Genomic DNA, 13,465 nt, shown 5'->3' on the forward strand with positions numbered 1-13,465 from the left:
AATTTTAAAGTAGATAACGCATTATAGTTTTATTGTAAATTAGAATTGGCACAATCAGTATTCATGGATCAAAGATTAAAAAGTTTATAAGACCAAAAAGATATAATATGGCTAAGAAGCTCACAATTTTGTAGATTATATTTTGATTAGGTATCTTAAATTTCAAAATGATTAAAGATTAAGTTTAAGACATTGTGTTTGAAATTGAGTTGAAGATAATATGGTTGAAATAGAATTGAAGATATTATGTTTGAGAATAAGTTGAAGATACTTTGGTCAAAAAACTATGTTGATTTAGTTAAGACTAAGTCATGTTAAACAGGTTGAAATTAAGCCATATATTGACAAAGGCCAAGTTGAATTTATGTTAAACAACAAAGAAATTTGAAGTTATTCCAATTGATAGAATAAAAATACTTTGACTGAAGCCAAATTATAGACACTATGATGGAAATCGAGCTAAAAATACTTCTTTTTTCAAGATCAAAGTAATCTAAACTGCAAAGTATGGTAACTAAAAAAAATGTATCATCAAATACAAGATGGCAACTTAATGACAATGACAGATAAACCAAAGTCCTGCATCAGATTCTGTCTCTTCAAAAGAATTGAAAAAGGGTATCATTATGTTCACAAGGTAAACAAAGCAAAAGTTAAAAACAAAAAGACAAAGTACTACAGGTATCGCACGTATACAAAGCACTCAATTTCTGATGGGTATCACAAACCCAATACATTTCTAAGGATGCTTCCTTCGATGACATGTTTAAAAATTACAGAACTATCAAGACATGAATGAGAGATCAGTCAATATACATGTTTGAAAGTGATGAATTTCAAGCATGCTAGAATACCAAGCCATTTTACCACTCAAGAAACAGGATTGACGTGACTACTTCCATATGTAAGAGCTCTCGATGTCCATCACAATCTTTATTATTTGTTACATACCTAATGCGCATTCCCTTCATATGATATGTAATCACGATGTTTCTTCTTGCAGCCTATACATTGTGATCTCCTGCTGCTTGAAATATCGCCTGTCCTCTTCATCAACCAACACAAGATTTAAAAAGTACTTCACACTGAATTTGTTATTAATGTTGCGATGAGTTGGTGTCAGCTCGTAAGGACTGAGGAACAGTCTGATGGGAATTGATTCACCTGTAAATACAATCACAACCACAAACAGTCTGTTTATAGTTTTCAATTTTAATCAGTGTCTATTTTATGAAGTAAAAAAACATTTAACCCATTACAAAATTATTATGTTAGGGCTTTAAATTGTTATTAATACTTTGGCATAAAAGATTTCACAAAAAACTGTAGTTGTCTATCGATTACTTGAGACAACCTTCTTTTATGTTGGCTTGAGACCCATTGATGTAAAGTTTTACAAGTTTTATATTATGATACACTCTCTTCCCCAGAGACATGCTCCGTCAAAGTTTGACAAGCTTATATACAAATATGAGATTTTATGCTTAACATGATCTTTTATTTTAAAGTTCAGTTAATACAAAAGAGGGAGTTGGTTTACTGGTGAAAGTATACGAAAACCTAGATGATATGTCTAAAGTATTTTTATGATATCCAGATTAATTTGTAAATAGAAAGTACAAAAGAATGTAACCCAATTTCAAAGCTAACCTACCTCTAACAGGAGCACCATCCATCAACTCAAATTTAGCCAATGTTTCTGTCTCAACATGGGTGTTGGTCCCTGACCCTGTGGATTCCCTACGCCTAATCTCGAGATCCATGTTTTTTATCTTGATTCTAACAAGTAAAAAGTAGATCTTGCCAATGATGACATCTTTCAGATGATACCTGAAGTGAAGAGTAGTACATACGAATAAGTATTTGCATGGCTCCCCAATAAAGTACGAATTAGATGACAAAAGTATCTTCTCTTCAAACAAATGCACAAAAGCTCTATGCAGTACTAAGATGTACAGACATTTCTAAATAGTAGCCCTGTCATGTCACTGTCATGTTGTGTCCTATAATTTGTAAAATTTGTTGTACCCTAGTGTCCGTATCGTATTTTTGCTTCCTAGATGCAGTGTAATTTTTTGACAAAAATATCTTTGGCGCAGATAACTGCTAAATTGTTCTAGGTGTTTCTATTATAATCCATAGGCTTCGTATAAACAGAAAAACAAATACATAGGTCTAAAAGAAAAAGGTAACATAATGCATATATTTCATACTGCAAGCTATGAACAGAAACTCCGCAGGATACAGATAGGTACATAATTAAGATAAACAACCACACAATTCCAGTCAAATAGCCAATTAAATTTTCAGCTTACTTGCTTTTATTGTATTCAAATTCAATGTGTAGACAATCTTCGATTCCAACTTCCATCTGTACAAGGTATAATACCATGAAATACAATAACGAAATGGAAGTAGCCAATAACAAAGTTCAGGTAAGGCACACAAGGAATAAATTTTATTAAGAACCCTTATTCCCAATACTGGCAGCGATGTGTTTTCAGAATCAAGAACATGGCACAGACAGTAAATGACTCCCCTCTGAACCCCTCTTCCTATTTCTATACAACATCAGCTTCTTGACTGACTAAGTAGACTAAAGTAACTGTTAGGGTATGACCTCCTATTAACAAAGGTCTATGAAATAGGAAAGAAGGGAAAAGGAAAATACACCTAATTGTTTTAATTCAAACAGCTGTAAGATCTGTTAGTAGTTAAGTTTGTTGTCGTTTTCAGGTCTATTAACAAAGGTCTATGTATAGGTGCGTTTTCAGGTCTTGGGTGTGTCAGAAAAATTAGTGATTATTGGGAGGTTTTCTGAACCCTCAAAATGCCAGCAGTATGGTATATCTGCACACTTTTGAAACTTCTATACAAACTCTTTAGTTTCTTTGTTTGAGTGCTCTTTTCCTTTTTGATTTTCTGATCCAGTTTCTATAAGTAACCCACTAACTGACTAACTCATCCCTTACTGATTAACTAAGGCCACTCAGCAAACAGAGCTATCACGATTCACACTAACTACATGCACCAGCAGATACTTTGGCGAAAGGTAATTCAAAGACAATGGTTGACATTGATGCCATGGCTTCACTTTATCATTGTTCCTGAGTCATTATTGGTTTTGATTGATTGAAAATTGTGAAAATAAATACCACAGTTTGTAGCAACGGATATGTGCTAGACAGAATTAAAATTTAATTACCACATAATTATGCTCACCTTGATGCTATTGTTAATTTCTGGAGGTGGAGAATAGTTCCGAACCTGACAGATTAAGAAAAAACTATAAGTTAACGAAGAAAGTATATTCACATATACAAACTTATTTTTTAGATGGGGGAATAGTGTACTCATGTGAACTATATACTTTTACAACCACATCCAGCACAATATTGTCCATGAATGTAATGATTTGATAAAACAACAATAAATTCGATATCAGAGATCACAAATCAGAAATTTTATTTACTGAACGAGAACATACCACGAAATCCTGGTATTCTATTATGCTTCCAGCATAGCCCCGATTAATGGTCACTTTCAGTACATACCTGGAAGTTGAAAATGCAAAAAAGCATAAAAAAATAAATATTTCAGAGACTATAAACAAAAAGCGAACTGAAAAGTCCATGGATCTACAAGGTATCTTACCTAAGCCTCACATTCACCCCATTATAAGTTTCATATGGCATTTCAACAGTAGAAAATTCAAATGCATATGTTTTCCTCTCATAAATTTCTCCAGGAACATCCAGTTCTCGTACTGCAAAACAGTAAAAAGAACATATGTTATTTCACAATAGTAAAACTAAGCATCGCATGGGTCACTGATTGTACTAAATGAAAGGCTGACTAGCACCAGGAAGAATATTTAAATTTAAGAATGGAAGTGGCAGAAAACAGCTGATTACCGAGGGAAGTAAAGTCATAAAAATTTCCTCTGTCAAAATACATTTCTGCACAATGAAACAAAATTGAAAATGAACTTGTTAGTAAGAAATTAGAAAAAAGATAAAGGACATAACAAAAACTATTCCCAAAGCAAAAACGATGAATGGATAATTTTTTCTTTGCCAGCCATCATTACCAGCAAAAAATTTAACAGTTACGTACATCATTGTAAAAATAATCTTCAAGTGCTCAAATTTGATATAAGATTATCAATGTCAGGACAATCACAACAGTTTCAGGTGCAGATGCTCAAGAGAATAAAGGGTGGTAAAAATCCAAAGAAAACAAGTTCCATAAACTATTTTGAGAAAACTGAAATGAAAAAATTCAATTAGGAAATCTATCTTTCTGCTGTACATGTTTAGGACTGAAAGTGTTCTGTATAATAATTCATTTATGTTTCCTAAGATTATAAGAAAATACCGAATAAAATTTCAGAGTAGCATGCATCGTCAATGCCAGATTGATTTTTAAATGATTCTAGACTCCTTAAAGGTATGAAGGTGAATTACATCGAGAAAATCACACATCTATCTTACATGTCATGCAAATCTGATAGACAACGTAGAATGCCTAGGAGTTATAATCGTAATTGAACATTCAATACATGTGATACAAAAGGACAAAGATAGTAGATAATGAAATTATATTTTAGGGTAAATGGAGAATCATGCTTTGAATGGTAACTGACAAGGTAAATTCCTTTATGCAAGCGGATCAAAAGTCCACAAAGAACAACAGAATTTTTCTATCATTATCAGTTTCATCACTTAGATACAGACAAAAGATTTCTAAAGAGCAATTCATTCTACTTCTTCCTTTTGTTTTCTTCCATTGAGATTTTCAAGACATAACACATTGAAGAATCAGAGAGATTAGTCAAGTACGAACCTATCTGTCCAAGGAGCTCAACTTTTATACCATTGTGATCAATCTTCTTCCCTTGCAATGGTTCTACTGTAATCTAAAAATGGCAGCAGATAAAATAATATTCAACGCAGTGAGGTAGACAATATATCAAAAGTTAATGAAAAACACCATGTGTTTAAACTTAAACTCAATGGTCAAATATTACGAACGTCAAATAGAATACCTTCCCAGCAATGTTTTCTTGACTTTGGAAAAGTGGGACTGTAACCATTTGACCATTTTCCTTTTTAAAGGGAACCTAAAAAACCCACAAAGAGAAAATCAACCAAAATTAGCATATAGGACACTACAATGAACAAGGAAAATCAAAGCTATTGAAAGATCACAATTCCTCTCCCACCACCGTGAACCATCACAAGCATCAACCTTTGCCTTTTGCAACATTATTACAAAATGCAATTGCCACATTGTGAAGTATACCACTATTTATAAAAACAAAATAAAAACGGTTGCTTACCTGCTTCCGGTTCTTCCCATCGTTAAACGAGATCAAGACATTACACGCAGGTTTGAAAGCTCCAAGCAAGTAATTCTTTATATATATTTTTTTTCATTTTGGTTCCCCAAAAATAAGCATAAGAGTCATCACCATCACCAAATCAAGTGAACCAAGGTTAGACAACAACCAACGGGAACATAACCAAAACATAAACCCCAAGAAAACAAAACTCACCATGGTGCTCAAAATTCAGTATTCTTCTTTTTACCTCAGTGCACACACCAACACCTGTGAAGCACAAATCCATTAAATTAAAACCATTCACACAAAAACAATGCTCCTGATTCACAGATCTTCACCCGAAAACCAATCAAAATGATCACACTCAAACCCCTTTTCATCTAAATTATCTAGTTCTACCGTTATTCCCATCTCAAAACTTAAAATACGAAATCTAACGAAATTGAAGAGGTACCGTGTGCGCTATTCCACGGATCAACAAAAGGAAACGGTGGAGGAACTGCGATTATCTGGTACTTCGTTTGATTTGGTGAGAAAGCGATGAACGAAACGCATAATTTGAAAGTGAATCAGAAACTCCGTGAGCCCTAACAGTGAAACGAGAGAGGTAGAAGAAGTAGCAGAATCGCGTCTTCTTATTCTTCTGCGTTTCCAAGACCAAAACGCATTGTCGTTTCACTGACGCTTTGTGTTGTGTTGTGTTGCGTTTTCTTTCTCCCGTTCACCTCTGCTCTGTACCATTTGGACAACAAGACCAAAATAATAGTCATATTTTTTTGTAATGAAAAAATATAATAATTGAATTGTTACGAATTTTTCTATATTCTTAATTTACATAATATATACTAGCGTAACACAGGCGCTATCGCACCTGTGTGTATATATTTTTTAAATATACGTGATATTATATTAGTAGGTGATAATATGATAATGTTATTAAGTTAATATATATATATATATATATTAGAATTATATTTATTAAAAATAAAGTGAAATATATCAGAACAGATAAAAGAATAACCATTAATAAATAAAGAAGAAGTAGAGACATCTGATTTTATAAAATTTTTGTAAAAGTAACGGTCAATTTTAAAAAATTTAAAAAATTGTTATATTTAAAGGGTAAAATCGGTATTTTAAAAAGTGGACACAAAAAGGGGAATCCCCTTTATATATTGTTATAGATATATATATATATATATATATATATAAAAGTTTTCTTTTTTCTAAAAGACAAAATTTGCTGCGACATTTCATGTCTTATAGCATGTGGACAAATTTTTTTTGTTTATTTTTCATTGATTTGAGTAGTTATGAAATTAATTAGTCCTATGTAAAAGAAAACTCTGAAAACCAAATGTATTTAGATAAATTTAAGAAGTGTAATTATTTTCTGTTACTCTTGTAGTTTCATCTCTTATATAATTCTTTTATTTATTTATTTTGCTTAATTTAAAATTGTGTTTTCTTAAAATTACTTAAATAAACATTTTTTAATTATACAGTCGACATCAGCATAAATTTCTATTCGTTTAAGTCTGCATCTCATCTAAATTCATCTAAATTCACATTTGTAAAAAAAAAATCCTCAAACTAATAATTTGTGACTTTATTTTCAGAAAAAATTATCTGAAATCATTTAATTTTATATTTTGTTAAAAATTGATATATATATATATATATATATATAAAATAAAATAAATTATCTTATAACATATCTTTTGTATTTATTATATATCTTATTTCTCTCGTATTTTTACAATTTTTATAAATTCTCAACACTAAATAATGCAGACTTAAAACTAAATACAATTTAATATTAAAAAAATGTGATTATCTAGAACGCAAGTGTAATGTAGGAACACTAGGTAAGGTGTATCATATTTATTTCCACATTAATTTACTTGATAAAATGATACTGACATGAATGTTTGTGTACTTTAAAATAGTTTATTATCCCTTTTATTTGGTATTTTTGGAATTGTAACTAAGAAATATTTTTCTTAATTTTGTGGTGTAAATAATAACAATTAGACAGAGTCAAATAGGTTTTTTTTTTTTTTTTTAAATCCCAAATCAACTACACAAAAAGTCAAACATGAAAAGGGGAAAACAATTTTTTGGTTAACATATGTGGAGAGAGTATAGAATTTCATTTACTTTGACCTTCCAATACCTAAAAGTCATAAATAGTCAACACTACTTATAAATTACTTTTGAAAATATATGAAAGTTGAATTTTATGAGAACACTTAGGGTGTGTTCCTTTGTGTAGATGGACATGGGGGAGAGTGTGAAGATGGATTTGTGTAGATTTATGTGGATGGATATTTGTGTTTTTTTGAGTGGATTTAGAGGGTAAAGTGAGTGGATTTGGAGATAATTTTTATGAAAGTTAGTGAAAGATTTGATTGATGTGATAGATAAAATTATATGTTAAAATAGATATATTTATTAAGTTACCATAATACCCTTGTGTAAAAAAAGAGAATGATTTTGTAATTTAATGTTATAAAAATAATTATAATTAATTAATACGAATTAAAAAAATATTAAAATTATATAAAATTTTAATAATATTTTAGTTATTATATATATCTATATATAATTAATAATAAATATTATTATTATGCATGTATTATATTAATAATTAAATATATATATATATATATATATTAATAAATATGATATTAATATATATATATATTATTAATTATAATATGTATTGTTAATTATTTATAAATATGTTTAATTATTATTATATATAATAAAATAATAATAGAAAACAAATTATTTACGGTATATTATGATTAATAATTATATATATATATATAAAGGGTATGAAAGTAAAATCGTTAAAATCTATTCAAATTTTTCTATTGTTGAGAAGATGGATTTTGGTAAAAATTTCATGAATCCATCTTCTCTTTTCTGCACAAATCACTGAATGGGAATGCAACTTATTTTTAAATTTGTCGTCCCTAATATGTGGTAACAGTACAAACCGCGCAAACGAACATAGACTTAGAGTTCTTGTGGATTAAATCTTATCTTGATCATTTAAAAGTGAATTAACATTGGAATTCTAATGGGGTTTATGATGAAGATTAAAGTGCCTTCTTCATCTTCAATAGACATTCACTTTCTCTCCTCTTTATAAAAGTGTTTTTGTTTTTACTTCTTTTTTTTGTTTTAACTTTTGTTGTGTAGTTTATATTATTATATTTAAATTATTATTTTTAGAATAACTTCTAATATATTTAAATATAAAAATAGTTATCATAAAATTCATACTTATTATTTCATTTTATTTGCTTTATATAAATAGAAATTTTTAATAGGATATATTTTACGCTTAAATGAATAACACCCATTTTCTCTAATATTTTTTATAATGAAAATATAAGAATATCTAAGTGCATCTTTAGTATATAATATATACAATAAATATAATTTTTTTATATTAACTTTCATTCGTATAATAAACATTTATTTAAGTCTGTATTTTAATTTTGAATTTTTAATGTAAATTTAATTGGAATGTAAAATTATAAAATTTTAAGAATTATACCACAATATAAAATATTAAAGTAATATAATTATAATATGAAATATTATTAATATTTGATAATTTTTTAAGACAATAATAATACGAGAGATATATAATATAAACTTCTTATTTTATTCATATTTTCTTTTCTTTTTATATAATATAACAAAATGTATTTATTTTGTGAAAATAAAGTCACAACATTATTTATTAAAAGAAAAATATTTTTAAATGTAAATTTAAAAGAGATACAATTAAACAAATGTATACTACTTTGAACAACTTCTTACAAAATTCATTTTTATATAATCCATACCTTCACATAAAGATCCTTTCTCTTCCAAAAACTCATCTAACAACGATCCACATTCTAAAGAAGACCATTAAAAATAACTTTTTCGGAGATTTCTTCTAAACATAATTCCTACCTAAAAAATTATTAATATGAGAGAAGATGAAAATTTTGATAGGTCAATACAATTTAGATATTTTGAAGTGATATATATATAATTCATATTTCACTTCCACTCTTGTGATTGTGAGGATTCCTCTGAATCATCTTTTGACCTAGAAGGGCCTGAGATTAGAAGGGTATGATCTTTTCTCACAATGCAGCTACAACCTTTGCCTATCTGACTTAAAGCCTTCACCACCTATCATAAATTACAAAATCACATTATCACATAGTGATATTCAATAAATTTAAATTAATAATAGAAAGTACATTCTAAAAATGTGTTCATAATATTATTCATACTTAAAATTCAAATTAGACATATTCTAATTGAACTGAGAATTGGTTTTCAAATGTATTTGTCTATCCCTCTTTAAAGAAAATAACTTTTTAAAGAAATGAGAATTGATATTTTTTTTATTATTTTTTTCTTCTATTAACCATGTTATTAGTTAGGAATATATGCATGAGTTTTTCCAATGACTAATGTTCATACCATATATCACTTTTTTCTACCTACAAGGGAATGAATGAATGTGATATGAACTATGAACACAACCCCCTGAATCTGAGTCTGCATTTTGATCAAAAAATGACATGAAGTGGTGTCCAATCTATGAAAAAACAGCAGAACATGACAACTTTAGATGTCATTCATCTTATGTAAGTACCTTGAAAAAACAACAAAATATGACAACTTTAGATGTCATTCATGTTACGTAACAAGTTTGTGCAGTAGACTTACTGTGTTCATATGCAATCTCTTTTGAGGATCCCTCTGAAGACAATTTCCTGCTAGACGGCTCATCCAATAGAGTTGATGGCAATCATGGGAGTTCATCATTCTTCCATCAATAAGGTCTTGGCATTTTCCTTCCCTCAGTAATGGTCTAGCCTGAACAAAAATTACCAACTCAAATGGAATCTGCATTGTTATGCCTGCATGAGTTCTATTTGCTACTTCTCAACTAACTGAGAGCCAGTGAAATCACTCTGGAACATGCAATAACACCAATAAGACACGAGTTCTATCTATAAAAAGGAACAACACAACCTCGATAGGTCTTCTTCTTTATATAATGCTTAAATTTTTCATTTTTAAACGATGTAAGACTTAAACTTACACTTAGATTTCCAACATTGATAAACTTTTCAAACAAATTGAGCAGAACAACCAATGTAATAGTGCAACAGACTTAAGCAGAACAACCAATGATGCCAAAAATTGAGAAGAAATGACAGACAGCTATGTGCATCAAGCTTTACTCTATTCAGTGATATGATTCTTACCCATTCCACCAGACCTTTACCCCCAAGTCGTTTGTCTGTGGTTCTCATTCCAGTTATTAACTGTAGCAGAACCACCCCAAAGGAATATACATCTGTTTTTATTGACACTTTTCCTGATTCTGCATATTCTGGTGCCATATAAGCCAGATTCCCAACACATTCTGTAGAGTATGAGGAGCCTTCAATCACAGTTCTAGCCAAACCAAAATCGCCTAGCTGATAAAACACAGAAGTAATTCGTTAGTCAAACTTGATGAGGTGAAGGATGTTTATGGCTGTGGAACCAAATTGCAATGAACTATAGCTTATTAAATGATTACTCATCATTAAAATATAGTATAAAATGTGTAGTATATAGAAATCCAGTGTTTCCAATAATCTATTATAAATGAAAGCCTATATGGTGGAGAGTAGATGCTGCAATTAGGTACAAAATATTAGTTCTCCCTTCTTTTTGATGACCATGTAATATGCATCAACTTTAAACCTAATTTAACCTTACAAAATCGGAGGCTTGCACCTACGTATATATTGACATAAACATCTTGAGCATGAAATTATACATTACTGGGTAGTCCAATAGCGAGTTAAAAACAATAAACCTAACAAACAATAAACTTCGTCGCTAGGATAAACTCTAACCCGATTCTGACACCATGTTAGTAAGTGAATTTTAAGTCTAACTCAACCTTACAGAATTGACTTGTAACACATATATACTCTAAATTTGTCCTATTTCTAGTCGATGTGAGACTTTCAACAGATTAACTGTGCATATTATTACCAATGCTTCATAATCATGTGTAAGAAGAATGTTGTTTGTTGTCAGATCTCTGTGTATGATGTTATTCTCATGCAGGTATAGCAGTCCTTTGGCAGCTCCATCAGCTACTTTCACCCTATCTTGCCAATCAAGAAGTTTACGAGAATGTTCTGCACAGTACCAAACCAAGGTTAGTAACCCTTCACTTTAATATCAATATATGCACAAACTCATAATCTTAGTAGTATATAGGCTATATAAGTTTGGTTTGATTTCTGTCATACGAGATAAATGTTGATCCAATGAAGCATTGCAGACATATTCATACACAAGAAGTCTATGAATCCCTTCTGCGCATGATCCTAACAGCATGACCACATTCTCATGCATTGCTTTGCTGAGAACATCAACTTCAGACTTGAATTCCTTCTCTCCCTTTTGGTTAGCATAAGTGTGTTGCTTCACAGCAATCTTCTCTCCACACAACTCCCCTTTGAAGACAGAACCAAACCCTCCTTCTGAGAGATAGTTCTTAGGGGAAAACCCTTGTGTGGCTGCACATAACTCAGCATATGAGAACTCTTTTTTTCTGTTCATTTCAAACGGTGGTCTTCTGTTATGGCAAACAGAGCAAACAGATTTTGCAGCCCTTTGGTGTGCTTCATGGTACTGTTTTTCTTGATTAACTTGTGTATGTGGATTAGACATTTTTGTTTGACTTGGGCATAGAGAATGAGAATGCACAATGCCCTATTTGAAGGATTCTACCAACCTTGAATTCGGAGCCAGAAAATTTGGCATTTTGTGAGATTATATATATGCATGTTGGTGCCTTGGTTTTCCAACTTTTACTAAGTTGAAGAACAATTGAGGATCTTGAAACTGTCTTTATCTCATGACATTGTAGTAACTGTTAAGGAATTGTATGTGAAGATTCTTTTTACCTGGTCTTTGAATGTAGCTGAAGTTTTGATGTTATCAATTTTCTTTTATTCTACAACTGATTTATGAATGTGATTATTGAGGAGTTTTCATGATCTTCATGTGATAGAAATAGAATACAATTTTGTTAACATTTAAGTTTTCCCCGGTCAAGATTCTTGGTGGGGAAATTTTTTTATAAGTTTATTTGAATGGAAAAAGAAAGAGGAGGTTTAATTAGTCGGATGGTACCCACTTTCGTTGACATGTGTCAGTTTGGTACCCGTTTTTTAAAATGTGTCAATCTAGTTCCAATTTTTGAAAAAGTGTCTTAATCATTTTAAATATCAATACTGTTAACGGTGTTAATAATTTTTTGCTGAAAAGATCTAATTGAAGCATCTTTTCAAAAATTGGGATTCAATTGACACATTCTTAAAAGCGGATACCAAACTAACAAATCTAAAAAAAAAGTGAGTATTATCCGACTAATTAAAAAAAAATCTCTTATAGGGTTAAGATCTCAAACACAAAAAATGTTGAAGAAAGAGACATCTCCATAGTACGAGGAGTATTGTCTATGTGATATTTTGGATTGAAATGTTTAAACTTTCGAAAAGGTCTAAAAGTGGCAAAGTTGTCGAAGACACTGTTTGAGAATTCAAGATAAGCTTTGGAAATGATTAGAATAACAATGTGTGCAAGAAATTAATCCTTATAAATCACAACAACTTGTAGGCTTTTCATATATATATTTTAACACCCAACAACAATGTTGAAGCAATGTATTTACACATAAAAATGTTAAAAATGATTTTTACAACACATATTAGTTAGAAATTTATAAAATTATAAAACAAGAGAAAACATTAAAAATAAGATGTGAAATATATAATTTTAAGTGAACTTTAATAAATTTTAACCAATCAACTATTATCACTTTTATTATATATGTTTTTAGTATTAGTTTTGTTTAACATTAGATATAGAAAATTTAGTGGGAAATCTAACATTTAATATTTAAACATACTTCCATATTATGATCACTTGTACCAAGTTTCATTTACCTTCAACATATGAAGTTGAGAGAGAACAATGCTTAGAAGTTGACATATAATTTCTTCCAAAACAATTCCCATTTTT

The 13,465-nt window shown here is 30.0% G+C and overlaps 2 protein-coding genes across 2 annotated transcripts; both read right to left on the minus strand.

Annotated features, from left to right (window-relative positions):
- Window positions 1–560: 560 nt before the first annotated feature.
- On the minus strand, window positions 561–6,095 carry LOC114187280 (vacuolar protein sorting-associated protein 26A). Its single transcript, XM_028075489.1, has 12 exons — window positions 5,799–6,095; window positions 5,558–5,611; window positions 5,342–5,416; window positions 5,048–5,122; window positions 4,846–4,918; window positions 3,915–3,959; window positions 3,655–3,766; window positions 3,488–3,554; window positions 3,223–3,267; window positions 2,316–2,371; window positions 1,655–1,830; window positions 561–1,164 (listed from the first exon to the last, which is right to left on the minus strand). Exons 2-12 carry the CDS (start codon window positions 5,558–5,560, stop codon window positions 983–985), a joined length of 909 nt encoding a protein of 302 aa, XP_027931290.1. The 5' UTR covers window positions 5,561–5,611; window positions 5,799–6,095; the 3' UTR covers window positions 561–982.
- Window positions 6,096–9,219: 3,124 nt separating this feature from the next.
- Window positions 9,220–12,106, minus strand: LOC114183900 (proline-rich receptor-like protein kinase PERK8). Its single transcript, XM_028071115.1, has 5 exons — window positions 11,686–12,106; window positions 11,423–11,571; window positions 10,639–10,854; window positions 10,094–10,243; window positions 9,220–9,547 (listed from the first exon to the last, which is right to left on the minus strand). The coding sequence occupies exons 1-5, from the start codon at window positions 11,996–11,998 to the stop codon at window positions 9,413–9,415; spliced, it is 963 nt and encodes a 320-aa protein (XP_027926916.1). The 5' UTR covers window positions 11,999–12,106; the 3' UTR covers window positions 9,220–9,412.
- Window positions 12,107–13,465: the final 1,359 nt, after the last annotated feature.

The sequence above is a fragment of the Vigna unguiculata genome, chromosome 1, assembly GCF_004118075.2.
Source record: "Vigna unguiculata cultivar IT97K-499-35 chromosome 1, ASM411807v1, whole genome shotgun sequence".
Lineage (NCBI taxonomy): Eukaryota > Viridiplantae > Streptophyta > Magnoliopsida > Fabales > Fabaceae > Vigna > Vigna unguiculata.

Coding starts and splice junctions, on each gene's coding strand:
- LOC114183900 (XM_028071115.1), bottom strand. CDS start 11,998: ATGAACAGAAAAAAAGAGTTCTCATATGCTGAGTTATGTGCAGCCACA. Junction 10,244..10,638: donor GTAAAGGTCTGGTGGAATGG/GTAAGAATCATA, acceptor ATTTTTGTTCAG/GCTAGACCATTACTGAGGGA. Junction 9,548..10,093: donor AGAGATTGCATATGAACACA/GTAAGTCTACTG, acceptor AATTTATGATAG/GTGGTGAAGGCTTTAAGTCA.
- LOC114187280 (XM_028075489.1), bottom strand. Junction 4,919..5,047: donor AAGAAAACATTGCTGGGAAG/GTATTCTATTTG, acceptor TGCCATTTTTAG/ATTACAGTAGAACCATTGCA. Junction 1,165..1,654: donor GGATGGTGCTCCTGTTAGAG/GTAGGTTAGCTT, acceptor TTGTATTTACAG/GTGAATCAATTCCCATCAGA.